This window comes from Dama dama, chromosome 32, assembly GCF_033118175.1.
Source record: "Dama dama isolate Ldn47 chromosome 32, ASM3311817v1, whole genome shotgun sequence".
NCBI classification, from domain to species: domain Eukaryota; kingdom Metazoa; phylum Chordata; class Mammalia; order Artiodactyla; family Cervidae; genus Dama; species Dama dama.
In genome coordinates this window covers 44,556,330-44,577,124 of record NC_083712.1, presented here as the reverse complement: position 1 = coordinate 44,577,124, position 20,795 = coordinate 44,556,330, and the positions used below count along the sequence as shown (strand labels likewise).

Below are 20,795 nucleotides of genomic sequence, written 5' to 3'. Positions count from 1 at the left end.
AGACCCGGGCGTCAAGGAGAGCACCCACAATTCCAAAAGCTAACCTGTGAAATGCTGCTGCCTTCTCCCTCTTCAAACCTGGTTTCTCGAGCTCTCAAAACCCTTTCTATAATAAACCCAGTCTGTATCAGTACTCAGATTTTCTTCTCTTCTTAGAAATTAAACCCCAAATTCTCAATTTAAAAGTCCACAGAGCTCACTTAGTAAAGAGAACACAGTTTGCTCTCTTGGAGGAAAATTTAAGAATCTTCCATTTCCCACCCAGCCGTGGTTCAGTCCTACAGACCGGCGTGCACAGGGCTTCTGCCCCCGGGGCCCCACCTGGCGTGGCCCTGTGTGCGGGCTTTTACAACAGCCGAGTGTGAAATTAACTGGAAGAAGAAAATTTACTCTGCATCCATGGGATTAACAAATTTGCTGCTCAGCAAAATGGGAAAAAAAAAAAAAAAAATCTGTCCTTTGAAGCACAGAGATGTGAAGCCGAGTTTCTACAAACCTAAGATAAGTAATTTGAGCTGGAGAAACACTACTTATCTGGATTAGAGGCTAAATTTCACTCCCATGGGATAAAAGTGTGTCTCTAAGGTTTTCCCTCGGGACCTCACATCTAACACAAAGTTTCAGTCTGTTATGACAGCGTTCCTGCACAGGCCCCGCTCCTCATTCTCGGCTTCTGTCTTGTGTTTCTGCCTGCCCCGGGATTCCCTAACGTCGCCCATGGTTTCCCTCAGAAGCAGGCTCGTGGGACTCATCGCAGTAGCTGGCCTGTCACACCATGACTCCCAAAATGCCAACGCCAGCCAAGGGGACAGGCCGGTCTTTCTAGGAAATTTTTAAAGTAGGATCTGAGGAAGTTCGAAGGTAAACCACCTTCCCCATCGACTTCCCAGGACACGTCATCCCTAAATACACTGATGGCTTTTGAGCTTATAGCCGTTTTGCACCTTCTACAGGCCCGGTTCAAATGTCCTCCTAGCATCTCTCTGGCTCCGTGGCCAATTGGCGAGCCTGTCGTCGTGGTAAAGCATCTTCGTCCTGGGGAGTCGGAGGACCCCAGGACGAGTGACCAGGCCTCGGCATGCCCCTGACTCCCTCCAGCCTCCGGTCCACACGGGGAGCGAGCGGCGGCAGGAAACCTCCCGGGCCTCCCCGAGGGGGGCGTCGTGACTCACGGAGGACACAGGACCGCCCCGGGGAGCGGAAGCTCAGGGAAACCAGGCGTGGTGACCCGGCACACGGCTGTCCAAGGCCGGGCCTGGGGAGGGCGGGCACGTCCCGAGCGAGCGCCCACGCGTCCGTCCTGCGCGTGGGCCGAGCCCCCGGGACCACCGCGGCCGACAGGTGCTCCCGCAACAAGCCCGTGCAGGGGGAATGGCCCCCGGCCTTCCGGGGAGGGCTGGGCCGGCAGTCCTGGTATAAACAGGCTTTTTTTGCATCTGAGTTTTCTCTAATATTTTCAGAAAAACATTTCTGAAAACATTAGTTCCATTATAAGTCTAATGAGTAATTCTGAACTTAGATCCACCGCAAGGACTGAAGAAGCCTGCTCCCTCCGAGAAGCCCCTGAATCAGATCGGGGACCCAAGCAAACGAGTTTTTAAAACTCTTACATCAAAAGCATATAGATTCTTATAGGCAACAGTAGGAAGAAGCCTAATGTAGTTAGACAGAGATAAAGCATTCTGGGTAGAAAGAAAAAAGAAGGAAAAAAAAAAAAAAAAAAAGAGTTCGCACAGGAAATGGCTCATGGCACCAGGACTCAGCAAAAAGTGACGGACGCGAGGGTCACCTACCAAGAGGTCTAAGGGGACCCGGAAGCCGGCCGCTCACACTGTTCCCGAGAGAACTGCTTTGTGGGGAGACGGACGGGGGTTTCTATTCTCCCAGGTCACTTGGTGAATGCGCTCACACCAGATCCCCACCCAGAAATAACGATCGAAACAGCAAGCAAGGCACGGCCAGAGCAGGGCGGACTCGGAGTCTGACGTGAGCCCGACAGCCGGGCCTCTCCGATTATGCGAGAAACCTGCACCCCGCGATCCCGGGAGCGCGCCTCCGCTCCGGGCTGGCTCTTAGACAGACCGACCCGTGCGGGAGCCAGAGAACACGCCCGAGTGGCTCCCTGGGCCCCGAGTGTCCAGAGACACTACAGTCTGAAGGCTTACGGAGAAAAAAGAGTGTCAGATATCGTAAAATTTTATATTGATTACATATGGAAATGATAACACTTGGGACATACTGTGTTAAATTGAAAAATCTTATTACAATGAATTCTACCTGTTTCTTTTTACATGTGACTACTAAATACGTAAAATTACATGTGTGGTTTGCATTATATCTCTATTTGGACAGAGCTAGTCTAGATCATCTGATATCCCCAAACTGAAATATTCTTGTTTTATGTTTAATAACACTCTTAGAGATATCGTGAGAGTGAGTTAACCTAATACATTAATTGATGTCAGCACATTGTTCAGTTGCTCAGTTGTGTCGGACTCTTTGTGACCCCGTGGACTGCAGCACGCCAGGCTTCCTTGTCCCTCATCTCTGGGAGTTTGCTCACACTCATGTTTACTGAGTCAGTGATGCCATCCAACCATCTTGTCCTCTGTTGCCCCCTTCTCCTGCCCTCATTCTTCCCCAGCATCAGGGTCAGTATGCTACTCACAGCAAAAATACACAGGGAGAAGGGGCCTTATAGGTCAGCTCACCCAATTCCATCTCATCTTCATAGCCAGAAACTGAAGTCCAGAGAAGGATGAGACTAAAGTGGCCTAACTTCCAGGCCATCCCTTTCCCTCATTTCACTGTTTTATAACTGCAAGCTTTTGTGCCCTTTTCTTGCAGACAGTACCTTCACCCCAAGCAGTGACGCTCCTCAGAGCAGACATTTCAGGCGTGAGGACAGATTTAAGGACAGTCACTGCAGGGCCCATGACTGATTCTCTGTTCTGCTTCTCAATCATCTGTTTAAAATGTGATTCAGAGCCTCCCTGTTGCTAAGCTTCTCCTCCCTTCAAAAGCATGCGTCATCTTTTACAGATGAAAACCCAGAGCTCTGCAGCCCTCTCGCTCACCGTGCCGGACAAAATGCAATTCCAAACGGTAGCGCAAAACCCCTGATGTGAGCTGGACTTGTATGTCTGGGCAGCTGCTGGACTTGGGTCTCTAGCTTTGGACTCTAACACTTAGTCTTCTACAAGAAAAAGAAAATCCCTCAACTTCTGCAAGAAGTCAATTAACCTGCCACATCTTAGCTTCTCAGATCCACACGTAATCACCTTTGTGCTGTTTTCTATAAAGGAGATGCCACTGGATTTAGACTCTGTCCCTGAGACAGACTGGCTGCTAACCTCCTAGGAAGGTGGGAAAATTTCCCTTACTTTCACTCCGGAGGAAGCAAGTGATCATGGCTATCTTTGTATGTTTACAACCAAGTCCACTCACAAATTAGCAGCAAGATCATCTTGTTTCAGTGACAGATTTGCCCGGTGACAGCTGGCAGTGCCCTGAGATATGTCCTTGCACTCACTGCTCCTATGAGAGGTGAAGTGGTCCATAATGTGAAAATTACTTATGTGATGTTGACAGATAAAAACTGTGCCATCTGAAGAGACAGAGCTAAGATCACAGTCAGAGAATCTGTTCAAAAAGAAATACATCAAAACCGCCCACCTACCCACCATGCCAACAAATAACCCCACAGTAAAACTGAGGGCCTACAACCATAAATGCATATTATGTGCCCTTCTCTATATGAGCTGTCTTGAGTCTCCTTAATGGCACTATATGGAATGTGCTCTTGTTCTCAAGTACATCAGTTTCAGAAGGAACCATGCCATTTTACATGCTACCAAAAATTAGATATTCAGAAAAAGATGCAGCATGCCTCAAGAATGTCCTAGATTTTTTTTCGATTTAAAATTTAGAGAGATTTACATGTCTTGTTAGAATGGACATTTGCTGTTGCTAAAATTGCACTTCAAGCCATGTGGTTGGTGTGGGTCCTGCCTGCCTTAATCCATAAGCACTTTCTGCTCCAGGCTGAAATTCAGGAGTGAGCACATGGCTGAATTCCAGCCCATTCAGCAAGGGGCCTTTGTTCTGCACTTGAGCAGAACAGAGCTGAGCCATCAGGGACATGGACTTCTCTTCCTGCTGGACTGGAACCTGAGAACACACGTACCTGGAAGTGTCCACTTTCTAACCATGAAGAGACAGTTGATTCAAAGCCCATATTCACAGCTCTAAGGCACAAACCACATCCAAGCGTCTGCAGCATCTATACAGGAACGGCCTAGTCAGTGTGCTCAGGAGCCAGGCTGCCACACAAACGTGGACCCTGCCAGGCTGGGTGTACTGGGGGTGGAAGGAGGGCCCTGCTGATCTCCCCTAATCGCATTCAAATCTCAGCACCAACCAATCCAGCACTGCGAGGGCCAGAGAAAATGCCCCGACCTCAGGTCTGCTGGTCGTGAAGTGCCCTGTGCTGCCTGCCAGGTCTCCGTGGTGCCGCAGTGAACGCGGGAGCTGCTGGGCGCCTGCCCTCAGTACTCCCTCCTCAGCCAGCCTCTGACAGCCCAGCTGCCCGGTTTGAACTGCTAGCGTTGCCCTTAGCCTACTCACGTCTAAGAATTATTAATAACTTATGCCACGGAAAACATCTTAGATGTCACTTGAAAAACATCCTGGAGCAAACATCATCTTCACTTCAACTATGAAGAAACAAAAAGCCGAATTTCTGGGGCCACGTTCAGTGCTAGCGAGGGAGCTCCTGCAACAGGGCCGTTCCTCTGAGGGCCGAGGGGCCTCAGGCAGAGCCCAGGCTCCTGTGCTTCGAGCAGCTGGAGCTTTGTAAGTTTTCACGTGACGAACACCACGCACCTGTCCCACATCCTGATAAATTTCCAAATGCACCAGAAACGTGGAGATCGATTCAACATTTTTAAGTGAAAAGAGAGCTGAATAGAGTAGAAGTAAGTGAAGTCAAAAGGAAGTGGAGCTATTTCTGATATTTATTTTTTGAAAACTGGGAAATGATGGTGAGTTTCTTACACAGACTTGTGACGCCTAACAACTCTTGCAGAGGTGAGATTAGACTCCACGTGAACCCTTGTAAACAATCAACAGCCACGACTTTGGGGGACCAATTCAATCAAGAACAAAGCAATGCCCCACCACCCACCCCAATCTCCCACTGCACAGGCAGAAAAGAGAGAGGCACGGACCTGGTGAACTACAGTCATTCTGAGCGGAGTTTGCTGCCGTCAGTAATAGCGTGCTGTCTTCTTACAGGCTCAGGCTGAAGTTGATGTGAGTCTCCTTGTTCTCTGTGGACTTTTTATAGACTTCAAAAATAAACAAGGCTTCCCTGGTGGCTCAGTGGGAAAGAAGCCACCTGCCAGTGTAGGAGACATGGGTTCGATCCCTGATCCAGGGAGCTCCTACATGCCGAGGAGCAGCTAAGCACGCGTGCCACAACTCCTGAGCCCGTGCTCAGGGCCCGGGAGGCACGACTCCTGAGCCAAGCTGGCACCAGTACTGAAGCCCGCGTGCCCTGGAGCCCACGCTTCAGCGTGAGAGGCCCCTGTAATGAGAGGACCGCGCACCGAAACCAGAGAGGAGCCCCGGGTCGCTGCAACTGGAGGAAAAGCCTGTGCATTGTAGTGAAGACCCAGAATAGCCAAAAATAAACAATGTAATTCAGGAAAGTTCAACTTAAACAAACAAAACCCACCCCTGAACCTTCTTATTTACCAGAGTTTCTAATTATTTACTGTCAGTCGGGGTTAAGAGAATTTCTAAGTGCTGCAAATTTGGCCCACCTGAAGAACTGTTTGTTGTACTCAGAGCAACCTGGGATATAAACAACTGAAATGCATCCAGTTAGAAACAACCGTGTTACTACCAAGGACTTAATATTCTAACAAAATGAAGGTGCTTTTCTTACCAAGATGTGAAAATTACAAGAGCCGCTCTGAAACCGCAGGGAGTCCCTACCACCGGAGCAGGTGTGAGAGCAGGCCGGCGGTGGGACTGAAGATGCCCCTCCGGTCTCTGCCCGTCCGGGGTCACAGGGAACTGCAGACCCTGCTGTCTGCTTAACACTTTTGTTTTCAGGGCACCTACTAAGCTTTCCTCTGATGTTGCCTTATTCTATTTATTTACTCAAATACGTATGAGTCTCAGTCCATCTTCCAGAAGCTGAGGAAAGAACAATGAACGAGTATACTGGAGGGTCCTTGAAGTTCAGACACCTTCGCCCCTACCCCTCAGGGCTGGTCCATCATGCTCAGACCCCCATCCGGGGAACAGCCTTAGAAAGCTGGATGCTCTGAGGGCATCACTGCAGGTACATGTACAGGACAGAGCCTGGTGGCTGAAATAACAGCGGAGTGGACCCCACAGATACACTACTTCAACTTTCAGTTACTGAAAAGTAACGGTTCTCTTAAAAAAAGAGACTACTTCACAAAAACCTTGTTAGGTAACCTCTAAGAAGCGAGGGGACTGTCCGCCTTTCTGGTTCACAGGTCAGTGAGGTTCGAGAGACACTCCAACATGCCCGATGTGTTACCATATGGGAAGATATTAACGAGCCAAAGTCCTGGAACGCAACCTTCACGCTCCTTGATGTGACGATTTGATGAAAGCAAGACTTACCCACATAAAGGCTGATCTAAAGCCTATGTCAGGAAATGGAAATGCTGGCTTTGGCTGGGTTACATTTCCAGAAAAAGGGTTCCAACAGGAGGTTCAAAGTGGGGGGAGCGTCTAGCGGGGGTGACCCTTCCTTGGTCCTGCGGCCACCCCTGCCTCCTGGGTGCAGACTGACGGCCTTGGAGCCAAGGGCTCAGAGCGAGGTATTGTGAGCTGGCAGCAGGGGCCTGAGGAGCTGGGAAATTAATCAGCACGTGTGAAACTAACAGGCTGGCAGCTGAAAGCCACTCCAGACGTGTGAAGAACTGTGATAGATTTCTGAGGACTCCCATTTCCCAAGACCGAACAGGTGTGGACAGAGATGAGCCGCTTAGTAATTCTGTTTTTTAAAAAGTATTTTTTCAAGAAGTCTTTGACTGGGAAGGCTTCCAAAGTTCTAGCTAATAAAGCTTCATCTTTAATAAAAGGAAGATTTTTCTTCATCTGCACAGAGCAAGGATTTGCTTAGCCATGAAGAAAACTGGTACATAGATCTTCACAGCACCAAATGCCACATTTTATAACTCTGAAATCTAAGACTTCTAAAAGCTTCCATGAAACCCTGTCCAATTCAACGAGCGAGCACAGGGCAGAGATGGGAAGGGGACCCAAGGCCCCTGCTCTCGAGGGCTCACAGTCTCGGGCGGCAGACACTGTGGGACCGACCACAGATGCAAAGACCCTGAAACCACCCCAACAGGAGCCCCCAAGCAGGACGGGGGCCAGAGGCTGAGAGCAGGCTTTTCACAGGAGGGGCCTGGGCTGTACCCTGAAAGACGAACAGGACTCTCAGAAATGAAAGGAGGGAAGAGCAGCTGGGGCAGAAGGTAAAGAATCTGCCTGCAATGCAGGAGACTGGGGATCAATCCCTGGGTCACGAAGATCCCCTGGAGAAGGAAATGGCAACCCACTCCAGTATTCTTGTCTGGAGAATCCCATGGACAGAGGAGCCTGGCGGGCTACAGACCATGGGGTCGCAAAGAGTAGGACGTAACTGAGTAGCTAACTTTCTTTTTTTCTTTTCAAAGTAGATGAACAAAGGCATAACAGTGTGTTTGGAGAGGGTAAAGTAGCAGAAAAATGACCGATCTACATGGAGGTCATGGCGGGAAGACCTGTGCTGTGGACAGACAGAAGGAACCCAAATCCTCTCAGATTAAGGACTGGACTTTATCTGAAGGTAAATTGTTGGGGGAGGTGAAGGGGAAAACCCAGGGCAGCTATTGACAGAAGCATGCCTTAGAACACTCTCAGGAGTGTGTAGGATGAGCTGAAGACAGAAGCGCTGCCGGGTTCAGGAGAGAGGTGAAGAAACCTGGGCCCTGGGCAGAGGGGGCTTAAAGGCAGAGCTGGTGGCGAGCAGGGTCAGGAGAGGCAGCAGAGAGGGCGCTGGGCGCTGGGGTCTGATTAGGTCTGGGGGCGGTGGGTCAGGGTGAGGGTGCTCGGATGATGCTGTGATTTAAGCCCAAGGAAGAAACAGGATTGTAAGATGGGAAAGAAGATGAATAAGAATAGATCAGATCTACAAAGCAAAAGAATAGCTAAAGACAGATTCAACACACTCCACAGAAAAAAATTATATAAAAATTAAAAGATAATTGTTCTTTAGTTTGGACTAAGCCCATGTACTTAAAATCAAGGATCCTTTCAGTGTCTTCAAGTGGCAGCTGATGCGGTAGTCACAGTTAAAACATAACCCTGACACTCACTGGGGAGACAATGTATCTGAAGATGCGTACATGCTAAGTCACTTCCGTCATGTCTGTGCGACCCTGTGGACTGCAGCCCGCCAGGCTCCTCTGTCCACGGGGATTCTCCAGGCAAGAATACTGGAGTGGGTTGCCATGCCCTCCTCCAGGGGATCTTCCCTACTCAGGGATTGAAACTGTGTCTCTTATGTCTCCTGCATGGGCAGGCGGGTTCTTTACCACTAGCGCCGCTGGGAAGCCCCTTACGCAAAGGTAACATTTACTGTTCACAGTGCTTTCAACTCGCTTTTAGATTTTCTGTCTTTCCAGATTGTACAGATCCTCCCCATTCCGTTTAGTGGCCACACGTGCTAGAGTACTGGATGTGCCAGGACTTGGTTTACCAGCCTCTGTGTGAAGGGCAGGAGAGGCAGAGGAGAGCTGTCTCTGTTGCCTAGCAGCCAGAGCGCGTGCGGGAGACGCGCAAGGCACCCCGCAGCTCGTTTCCTCCGCGGTACTTTTTCTGACTCAGACTCTGCTGGAAGAGATGCAGAAATAGAGAAAGCGGCTGCCCACCCCGGCATGTCCATCGACTGTTGCTTTTTGGTCTCTCAGCCAGCACATGCTATTCCAACCAGCAGGCGATTTGCTTTTAAGCATAAATACTGACAGTTATTCTTTGATGCTTAAATAGAACCATGAGCATGAGGGGCCACCTTGACTGAGACCCCGCCCGGAGCCCCAGGAGAGGGAGGGTCAAGGTGCGTTGCCCACAGATAAGGCAGCTATAAAAAAAAAACAAAACCTGCCTCCTGGAAACATCCTAAGATAGCTCAGGTAACAGGCATTGTGACATTTAGGTTCAACACACCTCAAACTCCAGATAGTGGTCTTTGAGCTTGTACTCATCCACCTCCTTGGCTTTAACCTTCTTGTCGGGCGGGTAGGATCGGTGCTCCGCCAGCTCTGTGGTGATCTGCCTCAGCTTGGTCTCGTGGGATTTCAGCTGCTCCTCCTGCAGGGGAGCATTACGCCATTGAGCATCGAGAAAATGAAATCAGTAAACAGTTGCAGTGCAATTTTAAAAGCCCCCTCATCATGAATGACTTCCATTCATCCAGCATCCCACCAGCTTTCTCAGCCAGGGTCCACGTGCACCTTCTGTCCACTGAAAAAGATAGTCACAACCTAAAAGTTGAGAGCTACCTTTCATTCAGTGAGAATTTTTAGGACTCCGCGCTCAAGAGACAGCATCTCAAGTGACCCTCAGAGAACCGCTCGGAGGAGGTGAGGGGAGGAGTCAGGTCATAAAGAAGTTTTGCAACAAAGGGCAGGTAGTCTTAGCATCAAAAGATTACTGTTAAAGGAAACCAGATACCCCAAGTTAAGGAATTTAGGGCTTTTCTAGGTATGGGAAGATGCCACCTGAGAGTCTCCACTCCCTGACATCATTTCTTTCATATGCATCTCAGCTATCCTGGGCCAGGATCCTGTGCTTTTCACATCCTGAGCTAACCTTGGGCTCCCCGTAGGGAGCAGCTGTAGCCTGATGGCTGTTTGATTGACGCTATTCTCTTTCCCGAGTATCCTTAGGCTCACCTTGGAGGGCTGATGACTGTGACATCCTTGTTTAATGACAGGGTAGGAAGTATTTCATTTCTTACTTTGAAAAATGGTATCCAAGGGCCAAGGCCAGCCTCCCCAGCCAGGCCCCTGCTCTCCTGAGAGAGACTCCCAACAGGCAAGGCACCCAGCACCCATGCTAAGGGCAGTGCGATTGGACTTCTCCAAGCCATGACCTCCGCAGGGCCATCCTGTCTGTCACTGTGGGTGAAGGCCTACCCAAAATATTTTTTTCCTTTCTGAGACAAGCAGTGCCATCAAGAATAACTTTCTGAAAGCTGTTATTCTGAAAACTGTAGTAACCTATGCTTTTCCCTCCCAAATAGTAGAGGTTCTGACGTCCCTCGACTACAAATTTTACTGAAGCACATTTAACTTGTTTTCCAGTTTCTCTGGGTTGTTATAAATAATGCTACATCCTTACAGATGTTGCCCAGTGAATATGAGCAAGGTTTTCCTATAGCATACAGGCACATCTCGCTTTATTGCACTTCGCAGGTCATGTTTTTTTTCAAGCTGAAGGTTTGTGGAAACCCTGGGTGAAGCAAGTCTAATGATGCCATCTCTCTAACACTGCTCACTGTGGGTCACTCTGCCACATTTGGTACCTCTCAAGATATTTCAGACCTGTTCATTATAATTACTTTGTTACCGTGGTCTGAGATCAGTGATCCTTGCTGATACCACTACAACTTCATGGAAGGCTCGGATGATGATGGTTAATACTGAGCAATAAAACATTTCTTCATTAAGGTAGATACATTGCTTTTCTAGACACAATACTACTACACATTGAATAAGCTGGGGTATAGTGTAACATAACCATTATATGCACCGAGAAACCAAAAAAGTGTGTGGCCTGCTTTATTGAGATATTTATTTTATTGCAATGGCCTGAAACCAAATCAACAGTGTCTCTGAAATCTGTGATCACCAAGAGGTGAAGTTTCTGGGTTTTAGAAAATGCACATCTTTAATATAACGCTAAACTTTTCAAGTGTTTCCATCAGCTTACATTTCCACAGTAGGCTTGAAGATTCCCATTGTTCTACACCCTTGCCAAAACTTGATGTGACATCAAACTTGCAAATTGTTGCTAATTTCATGGGTATAAAATGATTTGAATTTACGTTTTCCTGATTACAAGTAAGGACGCACACTTTCATATGTTTACAGGACTTCCTCTTCTGTGATCCGGCTGCTGAAATATTGGACCCATTTTTCTACTGAGTCCAGATTTGTGAAGTATGGTGATTTGTAGTTTATAGCTTACAGTGTATGGTTTGGGTGGTGGTGGTGGTCTAGTTGCTAAGTCAAGTCCGACTCTTTGCGACCCCCTGGCTCCTCTGCCCATGGGATTCTCCAGGCAAGAATACTGGTTTGCCATGGGTTGCCATTTCCTACTCCAGGGGATCTTCCCAACCTAGGAATTGAACTCGGGTCTCCGGTATTACACACAGATTCTTTACTGACTGAGCTACAAGGGAAGCCGTGTATAATTTATTCCCAGTCAAACAAATGTCAAAATTCAATGTGCAGTGCTTTATTCCAACCTCACTGACTTCATGAAGAATCAAGGAAATAATCTCAAAATAAAAATATTTTAAAAATCACATTTCTTGCCAATGATGCAAAACCTAGATAGAATCACGAGGAACTATCAGTCAAATCCGTATTAAGAGACATTCTATAAAATAAATGGCCTGTAATCTTTAAAAATGTCAAGATCATTAAAGTCAAGGGAAGAGCAGAAAAGAAAACCATACTTCTTAAATCTATTTTGACTAATGAAATAAAAATTCTAAGCACCTCTTATGGGCTTAGATAGGTACAGACTATGCAAATTACCCCAAGGTTAGAATCCTACAACAGAGGAGTCACACAGATTTTCCTGATAAAAACGGATGTAAAACCAGAGAAGTGGGAAGGTAACAGCACAAGATGCAGCATGTTCCCGGCCTCACGTGGACGGTTATATCTGTAACATCCACAGGGAAGACGCACCAGCAGGGATCTCCCTGTCTTCTCCCTTTTAACTTTGTCCTCACAATCCATCAGGGGAGCGGGCAGCCCACTCTCATAGGACAACACGAATGGAAGGGGTTTCACAGACGGCAGAAATGCACCAGACAAGGTTCAACGAAAAGGAACAGACAGCAAGAGGCAGGTACCTGCTGAAACTGTTCATATTAGGATGTCACAACTTAAATATCGGCAGTAAATACAGGATGCAGGAAAAACTGCTGTTATCTGTCAACAGACGTACATTGGTAGTACCTTTGATTGCACATACAATGAAATTTTATCCAAAAGGCAAGTTTCAAACGATGTCATTTAATATTGAATTTTTCCCTACTTATATAGTATTTTGACTCTGAAGAAAATTTCATATTTTCCTTTAAGACACCAAACTCTAATCTCGTGAAGAGCATTTCTTAGTTGATGAGGCGATGGGCACAGATGAGCTAGCTGCTTACGACCTTGCAGTGAGTCCAGGGCTGAGGCAGGGCCAAAGCCTCCCCTTCGAGGCTCAGCTGGATGGTTCTGCCGCCAGCCAGGCCCAAGGCAGCTCCGCATCCTTTTATACCAAGCACAAGGCGCAGGGAGGGAGGGACGACTGAGGTGGACACAGCTGTCCCCCTGCACACCTCCTAGGCGACAGGCACTGTGTTTGTGCGTGCACACGCGTGTGCATGCACATGTGCTCAGTCCTATCTGACTCTTAGTGACCCCATAAACTGTGGGCCACCAGCCTCCTCTGTCCATGGGCTTCTCCAGGCAAGGATACTGGAGTGGGTTGCCGTGCCCTCCTCCAGGGGATCTTCCCGACCCAGGAATCGAATCTGCATCTCTTGCGTCTCCTGCATTGTGCTCAGTACTTTTCTCACTATGGAATACACAATCCCAGGAACTCAACAGTGAAAGAGACCCTGGCCTTCATCACCCTTCTAACCTCTTCCTCTTGGAGGCCATGGAGATCCAAAAAGATAGTCTTGCTGGAGGCCCCAGAAGTAAATGCAGAGGAGCAGCAGCCCCTTCTCCCAACTCTGAGCCTCCAGACAGCTGTTGAAAACCCAAAGAGCTGCTGAAACCATGAGCTTCAAAACCGTCTGCTCCCTCCTGGATCAGCGCTGACCTCAGCCGTCAAGGCTGTTGGTAAACTCATCCGTCCTCGTCTGCCTTCTCTCCTGCGGCTCCCAGACACCCAGGTGTTAACCCAGATCCTCTCTCCAACTTCCATTCAAAGCCAGAATCCCCAGATGTCACAGCCTCTCCCACTTCTGTATCTATAGCATTTAAATGTCCACGTGTGTGCGTGCTAAGTCCCTTCAGTCATGTCCAACTCTTTGTGACCCCACAGACTGTGACCTGCCAGGCTCCTCCGTCCATAGATATTCCCCAGGCAAGAATACTGCAGTGGGTTGCCATGCCCTCCTCCAGGGGATCTTCCTGACCCAGGGATCGAACCTGTGTCTCCTATGGGTCCTGCATTGCAGGCAGAGTCTTTACCACTGAACCACTGGAGAAGCCCTAAACGTCCACACCACATGCTTATTAACAAAATATACCTGAACCTCTATAAATTTTACCTTCCTTACTGATTATAAGCTCTCTGAAGGCAGAGCGAGCTCATTTCCCCTTCTCTCAGCTCGTGGGGGTCTAGTATGGTGCTGGGCAGGGGGAGAGCAACAGGCATGGTTCTGGCTTGTAGAAGTCACCTGACCAACATCCAGCACCTAGGAGCCGAAGATGAGTCTTAGCTCTTTTTACAATGTCCACACACCTTGCATGGCACCTGGCATTTGGACCCCTTAGGAAGCAGGAGCTGAATAAGTGGACTTTTTTTTTTTTTTTTTTTTTTTAACGGGGGAAGGTAGAGAGGGAGACCTCAGACCGTTTGCTTGTACTGTTTTAAAGTAGACATGATTTAGGAGATAATGGCATTTCCAGAAATCTGTCTGGCAATTAACGATTCAAATTGCTAAATACCGCAGCTTCAGCGAACCTGAGCTGCAGGAATCAAGACTGAACACCTGCCTTCACAGCCGCAGGGGCTGCTGCTGAAAGCCCCATCGGAAAGATTTTGTTTCACTGTTTCATTTTTAGACGGTTTCAAAGACCTTAAGGAGTGTTTACTGAGCTTCAGCATAGAAACCTAACTGTCTGATTGAGCACTTAGTATATGTTACACTGTCGCTGTTTTAGTCCTTAAGTTGTATCAGACTTTGGGAACCCATGGACTGTACCCTGCCAGGCTAACAGGCAGGGTACCCAGGCTAACAGGGCTGTACCCTAACCACGGCATTGCCAGGCAAGAATACTGGAATGGGTTGCCATCTCCTACTCTAGGGGGTCTTTCTGACACAGGGATCAAAACTGCACCTCCTGGCAGGTGGATTCTTTACTACTGAGTCACAAGGGAAGCCCACCCATATGTTACGTACAACTGTCTAATAAATGAATATGAAAGCTGCCTACTCTGAAAAGGTGTGGACCACTGTAGTCCAAGTTCATGCCAAGGAGTCTAGACTGTGTCTTGTTGGTGATAGTAAGCCAGTTGTGGTTACATGACGCTGAAGGAATCCTATTTTAGCTAGCAGTGTGCAGGATGGGTTGGAGAGAAACAAGAGTTGGATAAGAAGGACCTCATCTGGTTCTAGGAACAGGCTGCCAGAGCTCTCCAAAGCCGGGTGTCTGCGCCCCAGGCAAGGTGACCCACTGGGGAGAAAGCTTTAAAATCAGCATTGAGGCATAATTCACATTTTACCACACAAATATCCCATTTGAAATGTACAATTTAGAGCTCTTAAATATATTCCCAGAGCTGTGAAACCATCACATTTAATTTTATGATATTTTAGTTCCCCTAAAAGGAACCTTTTGGAATGGAATCATGTGACACGCTCTTTTTGTGACTGGCTTTTCACGTAGCAAGGTTCCCAAGGCTCATCACACTGGGGAGTGTCAGGGTTTCATTCTTTAACAGCTGAATCAAGCCCTGTTGTGTGACTATGTAACATCTCATTAATCCAAGCAACAGCTGGTGACCATGTCCACCTTAGGTTGTTATGAATAACACTACTGTGAACAGTTGTGTAAAAGTTTTTATGTGAGTCCACGTTTTCATTCTCCTGTTAACAAAGTAGGAGTGAAATTGCTGCTAAACACGTCGTTAACTCTATATTTAATCATTTGATAAACCACCAAAATGTTTTACGTTCCTAGCAGCAATATATGAGAGTTGCAATTTCTCTGTAACCTCACCACTACATTACTTTTCATACAAAATTTAAAAAATGTATAGCCATCCTAATGGTATCTCATGATTATGATTTGTATTCCCCTAATGACTAATGATGTTTAGCACTTCTTATGTTATATTGATAATATATTTTATTAAAAGGATTCAATACATATATTGAAGGATACCTACTCAAATATTTAGTGCTGACAAGGCAAAGGATCCAAAAAATCAGGACACCAGAGGTTGAGATGAGCAGAGTCTGGACTGAGGGACATGGGCTGGACAGAAAGATGGTTAGGAAGAACGAGTGGCTGGCTGAGAGCGTGACCCCGAGCGGCTGGGCAGGCGGGCTCTGGCCAGCAAGGGACCCGCCTGGAGAAGGATGCTGTCCTTGGGGGTCCCTGCTTCTCATGACTGATGTGCAGGAGGTCCCTGGAGCTGCGGCTGGGCCATTGGGGACTCCTCACCCAGCCCCCGACCTCGGGATGTGCCTCCTCCTTGCCTTCCCCACTCTAGGAGCTGCCCCGGGGCGTGGCCTTGAGACAGCAGGTGGTGCTGGGACCATCTGGATAAATGACTGAGTCCAGTCAAGGCTCCTCATAAACTTCAGCATTCTGGAGGCAGGTGTAGGATCGGCCTGTCTCTCGGCCACTGCAGGCTGGTCAGTAAGCTCCCCTGCACATTAAACCCGCCCCAAGCAGCCCGCCGTGGCTGCCCCTGTCTTTGGCCTCCCCTGGCTGTCCTCACGCGGGCCAGTCTGTGAACCAGCACCGCCCCCTCCCCCGGGCCTCGGCACGGCTGTCAGACCACGGGCTAACACGAGGCTGGAAGCAAACACAGCACTCTCCTGTCTGTGATCTGTGCTAACGCAAGGCCTGGCCCGTGGAGGAGCGCTCGGTGGTCATCCAGAGTCAGCCTCTGACTGGACCATGGCTGGGAGCCAGAGGGAAACAGGACGAGGCGGTGGAGGAGACGACCCCTGCAGGAGGCAGGGGGGAGTGGGAGGCAGGACCTCTGATCTGCAGGGCAGGTGGCTGGACCACCGTGGGTCTTAGAAACACACACATTCCTGGGGACCCCGCCCCAGAGCTTATCGCTGGAGGAGTGGGTGGAGATGAGAAAGGCGCCTTTTAGAGAAGTCCCCAGGTAAATTCTTATGCACATTAATGTTTGAAAATGACTACTTGATGAGTAGAAATGGACGCCTGATAGATCCTAAAGATGGCCAGCCACGAAGTCCTAAGTCTGGAGTGCTACACAGAAGGATAAGCAAAACTTAAAACCTTTTCACACCGGTCTCTCCACCTGCGACAGGAAGAGAAATGGGCTCTGGCACCACGGCCGCAAAAGCAACGACAAGAAGGCGACTCCTCCCACACAGCGGAGCTGCTCCAAAAGAGCCACGCCACACTGACAGTCATCAATTTCAGGAACGGTGGCTAATATGCTTTGGAGAGGAGACAAGAATAAATTAAAGAGAAGCTTGCAAATGACAGTGTGATGAACAGTGTCTTCAAAAGCACCAAACAATCTTCTGATTGAATAGTTCGTTTTTCCCTAACACTGGTTAACTTTTTTTTTTCCAGCAGGGCTCTTACCGTGGTATATGTCTATTTTGTAAACTGAAATTATCCAAGTGGTCTGGCGTGTCCGGGAGGGGCAGCAGGCTGTGGAGGAGGGGAAGACGGCCTGGCCGAAGTGGAGGCTGCAGACGGCTGGGGCCGCGGCCCCGCTGGGCACCGGGCAGTGCTCGGAACCAGTCCTGGTTGTCACAAAGCGGGGTGATGCTGGCATCGAGTGGGCAGAGGAGGCTGTGAATATTGCTCAGACCCTGCGATCCACAACAACGCACCACTCAGGGCCCAGGGCAGCAGGGCTGAGACTGAGAACCCGCCCGGGGTGAAGGGGGAGCCCCCCCTTGAAGGCGCGGAGGCCTGCGGGGCGTCCAGACAGGCCCCCCGGGTTTGCCGAGGGTGACAGTGACTCAGCAAAGCCGAAGGTGCCCAGGCACCTGGAGCAGACGGTCTGCACACCAGAGCCCTCCCCCTCTCTAACCTGCTCTTTATCACGAGCTGGCTTCCACATACTTGTTTCCAATTCTCCTATTACTCTCAAGGGCAAGGCACATTTTCCATAGGTAATAAACAAACACGATGACCTGGGCAAAAAATATACAGAGCTAGTGATAGAAAGAATCTTAAAAAACATTCTAGACAATCTCCTCATTTTCCAGAAGGAAAACTGAGGCCCACAAAGTCTCAGTAACTCACTTGTCTGGGTGGTGGTGGGGGAAGAGGGGGGCGGCATAATCGTATTTTTTTTTTTTAACAAAGAAATTAAACTGCTGAAAGGATTTGGTCATCTTATGTGACACAGAGGATGCTTCTTGCTGGATGGTCACTACTTGCTTGTTTAAAATTGTGAACTCACCATTTTGATCACATTACATATGCATTTTTTACACTTCTGTGTTCAAAATGAGGAAAAATATCAAAAATGTTATGCATTTCACTTTAAATTCCAATGGAGGGCATTTGTTTAAAATGACTCTGCCATGACAAAGGTGGTGGGGTCTTGTCGTAAAAATACACAAATAAACACACTCATTTTCACATGTTAAGTGACTTATCAGTATATGTACATACATAGTCACTTTAGTCGTGTTGGATTCTTTGAGACGCCATGGACTGTAGCCCACTAGGCTCCTCTGTCCATGGGATTCTCCAGGCAAGGACACTGGAGTGGGTTGCCATGCCCTCCGTGGAATCTTCCTGACCCAGGGATCGAACCTGCGTCTCTTGTGTCTCCTGCAGTGGCAAGCGGGTTCTTTACCACTAGAGCCGCCTGGGAATCCCCACCAATGTATAGCCCATACACAAATAGGGCAGAAGCACATTTCCCCCTGGTGGCTCAGAGGGTAAAGAATCCACCTGCAATGTGGGAGACCTAGGTTTGATCTCTGGGTTGGGAAGGTCCCCTGGAGAAGGGAACAGGCACCCACTCCAGTATTCTTGCCTGGAGAATCTCCATGGATAGAGGAGCCTGGTGAGCTACAGTCCATGGGGTCGCAAAGAGTCAAACATGACTGGCCGACTTTCACTCACTCACTCACTCACTCACTCACATTTTTCCAAGTAGAAAATAAATAGAAACATAGGTTCCACAGTGAGGAAAGAGCAAGGAAAAGCTCTCATGTTGCTCTAAAGTTACTAATGTTCCTCTTTAACTTCAGATCACCTTTTACCCCAGATCTTTCATAGGAGTAATGGCGAGAAAGACCAACTGGAAAACTCCTAGTGAAATTAATAAAATAAAACTCAAGTTTTGAAAGTATTTTTGCCTCAGGTTGTTCAACTGTTTTTCTCTCTTCTTACCTTGTGTAATATAATAATATAAAGAAAACTGAGCGCAGAAGAATTGATGCTTTTGAACTGTGGTGTTGGAGAAGACTCTTGAGAGTCCCTTGGACAGCAAGGAGATCCAACCAATCCATCCTAAAGGAGATCAGTCTTGAATATTCATTGGAAGGACTGATGCTGAAGCTTGAACTCCAATACTTTGGCCACCTGATGTGAAGAACTGACTGATTTGAAAAGACCCTGATGCTGGGAAAGATTGAAGGCAGGAGAAGGGGACGACAGAGGAGGAGATGGTTGGATGGCATCACTGACTCAATGGACATGAGTTTGAGTAAGCTCCGGGAGTTGGTGATGGACAGGGAAGCCTGGCGTGCTGCAGTCCATGGGGTGGCAAAGAATCGGACATGACTGAGCGACTGAACTGAACTGAACTGAGCCTTGTGTAATGTGGCTTACTGTTTATGTTAAGCACCCAAAATTAAAGTGGGGAAATGCATTTGGTTTGAGAGCTCGTATTTTAGTTGGGTGGATGAAGAAGTTTGGCCAATAAGCAGTAAAGCCTTCCTTTTCTCTTAGAGTATTTATTATCCTTGAAAATTAAATGCCATTTTGCCTTGTAAAGTGAGCTGTTTGGTCCTTCCTATTTCTAACAGTCTTTTTGGTAGTTAGTCCATGAACTAGACAGCAATAGCAGTGCTTACGTGGGGAGCATCAACCAAACCATGTCAATAAATATGATGAATTTACAGAAACGAGAGAGTCTCTCCTGACTCTCCTTACCACGTCTCCTCTGCTCCCTCGCCAGCCTGTCTCTACGTACTTGGGCAGGACCCCACACGTCCCTCCTCCACATCCTCACTGCCTTCATCCCCCCTGAGGGCGCCCACCGTGGCTGCTCCAACCAGCACCCCTGAGGCTGCTCTCACCGCAGGACCCAGTCACCTCCTGCCACGTCACCGGAGATCTTTTTTGTCTTATTTGTACCTGATCTTTTCCCCCTTCTCTTGGCCTAACCTTCTCCCTGTGTTTTCCTTGACTAACTTAAAAACTATTGTTCCTCAAGTATCTGTTTGGCTCTGCTTAAAAAGAGAGAAAGGACACAGGAAAGGACACTGGAAAGAAGCATCAAGAGGGAAGCAGGAGATGAGGGGTTACCCAAAACTAGAGGGGACACCCAGTGCCCAGAGCCCACGCCCAAGGACAGCCCAGTTCCTCACTTCACGGAGCAAACGGGACCCTCAGGAGGTCCCAAAGCCTCCCACGTCTGTCCATCTCCTCTTTAACTCACTCATTTTTCCTCTTTCTATTGAAAGCGCCTCTTGCTTATAGTAGTTTCCTCCTCTGATACTTCCTTCCTATTGTAAAAAAAAAAAAAAAAAATTTGGAAGCACAGATTTGATCATGTTAATTCCCTGCTTAGACTACTTTCCTAAGGATGCTGGGGACTGGTGAGGCATCCAAAATCCTCCACGTGACAAAATGAGACCTTTCATCATTTGGCCTTTGCGCAGCACCAGATGCAGAGGCTTCCCTGGTGTCTCAGCAGGTAGAAGAATCTGCCTACAGTGCAGGAGACGCAAGAGGTGGGGGTTTACACAGAGTGAAGTAAGTCAGAAAGAAAAACACCAATACAGTACATAAACACATGTATATGGAATTTAGAAAGATGGTAACACTGACCCTATATGAGAGACAGCAAAAGAGACACAGATGTAAAGAACAGACTTTGGACTCTATGGGAGAAGGCGAGGGTGGGATGATTTGAGAGAGTACCTTGAAATATGTATATTACCATACGTGAAACAGATCGCCAGTCCAGGTTCGATGCATGAGACAGGGTGCTCGGGGCTGGCGCCCTGGGATGACCCAGGGGGATGGGGTGGGGAGGGAGGTGGGAGGGGGTTCAGGATGGGGACACATGCACACCTGTGGCTGACTCATGTCAGTGTGTGGCAAAAACCACCACAATATTGTAAAGTAACTAGCCTCCAGTTAAAGTAATTAATTAAAAAAAAAAAGAGGTGGGGGTTTGACGCCTGGGTCGGGAAGATCCCCTGGAGGAGGGCATGGCAACCCACTCCAGTGTTCTCGCCTGGAGACCACCATGGACAGAGAAGCCTGGCGGGCTGCAGCCCATGGTGCTGCAGAGTCAGACACAGAACTGAAGCGACTTAGCGTGCG

The 20,795-nt window shown here is 48.3% G+C and overlaps 1 protein-coding gene across 9 annotated transcripts in view; it reads right to left on the bottom strand.

Annotated features, from left to right (window-relative positions):
- The window catches only part of PSD3 (pleckstrin and Sec7 domain containing 3), a 404,084-nt gene that overhangs the window by 19,524 nt on the left and 363,765 nt on the right, over positions 1 to 20,795 (bottom strand). For 8 of the 9 annotated variants that reach the window (XM_061134564.1, XM_061134566.1, XM_061134567.1 and 5 more), the window contains one exon: positions 9,259 to 9,402. In XM_061134564.1, coding sequence (XP_060990547.1) covers positions 9,259 to 9,402 — 144 coding nt within the window. Of the gene's footprint in view, positions 1 to 9,249; positions 9,403 to 20,795 lie in introns of those variants that run through there. The other variant, XM_061134568.1, reaches the window with a different exon arrangement.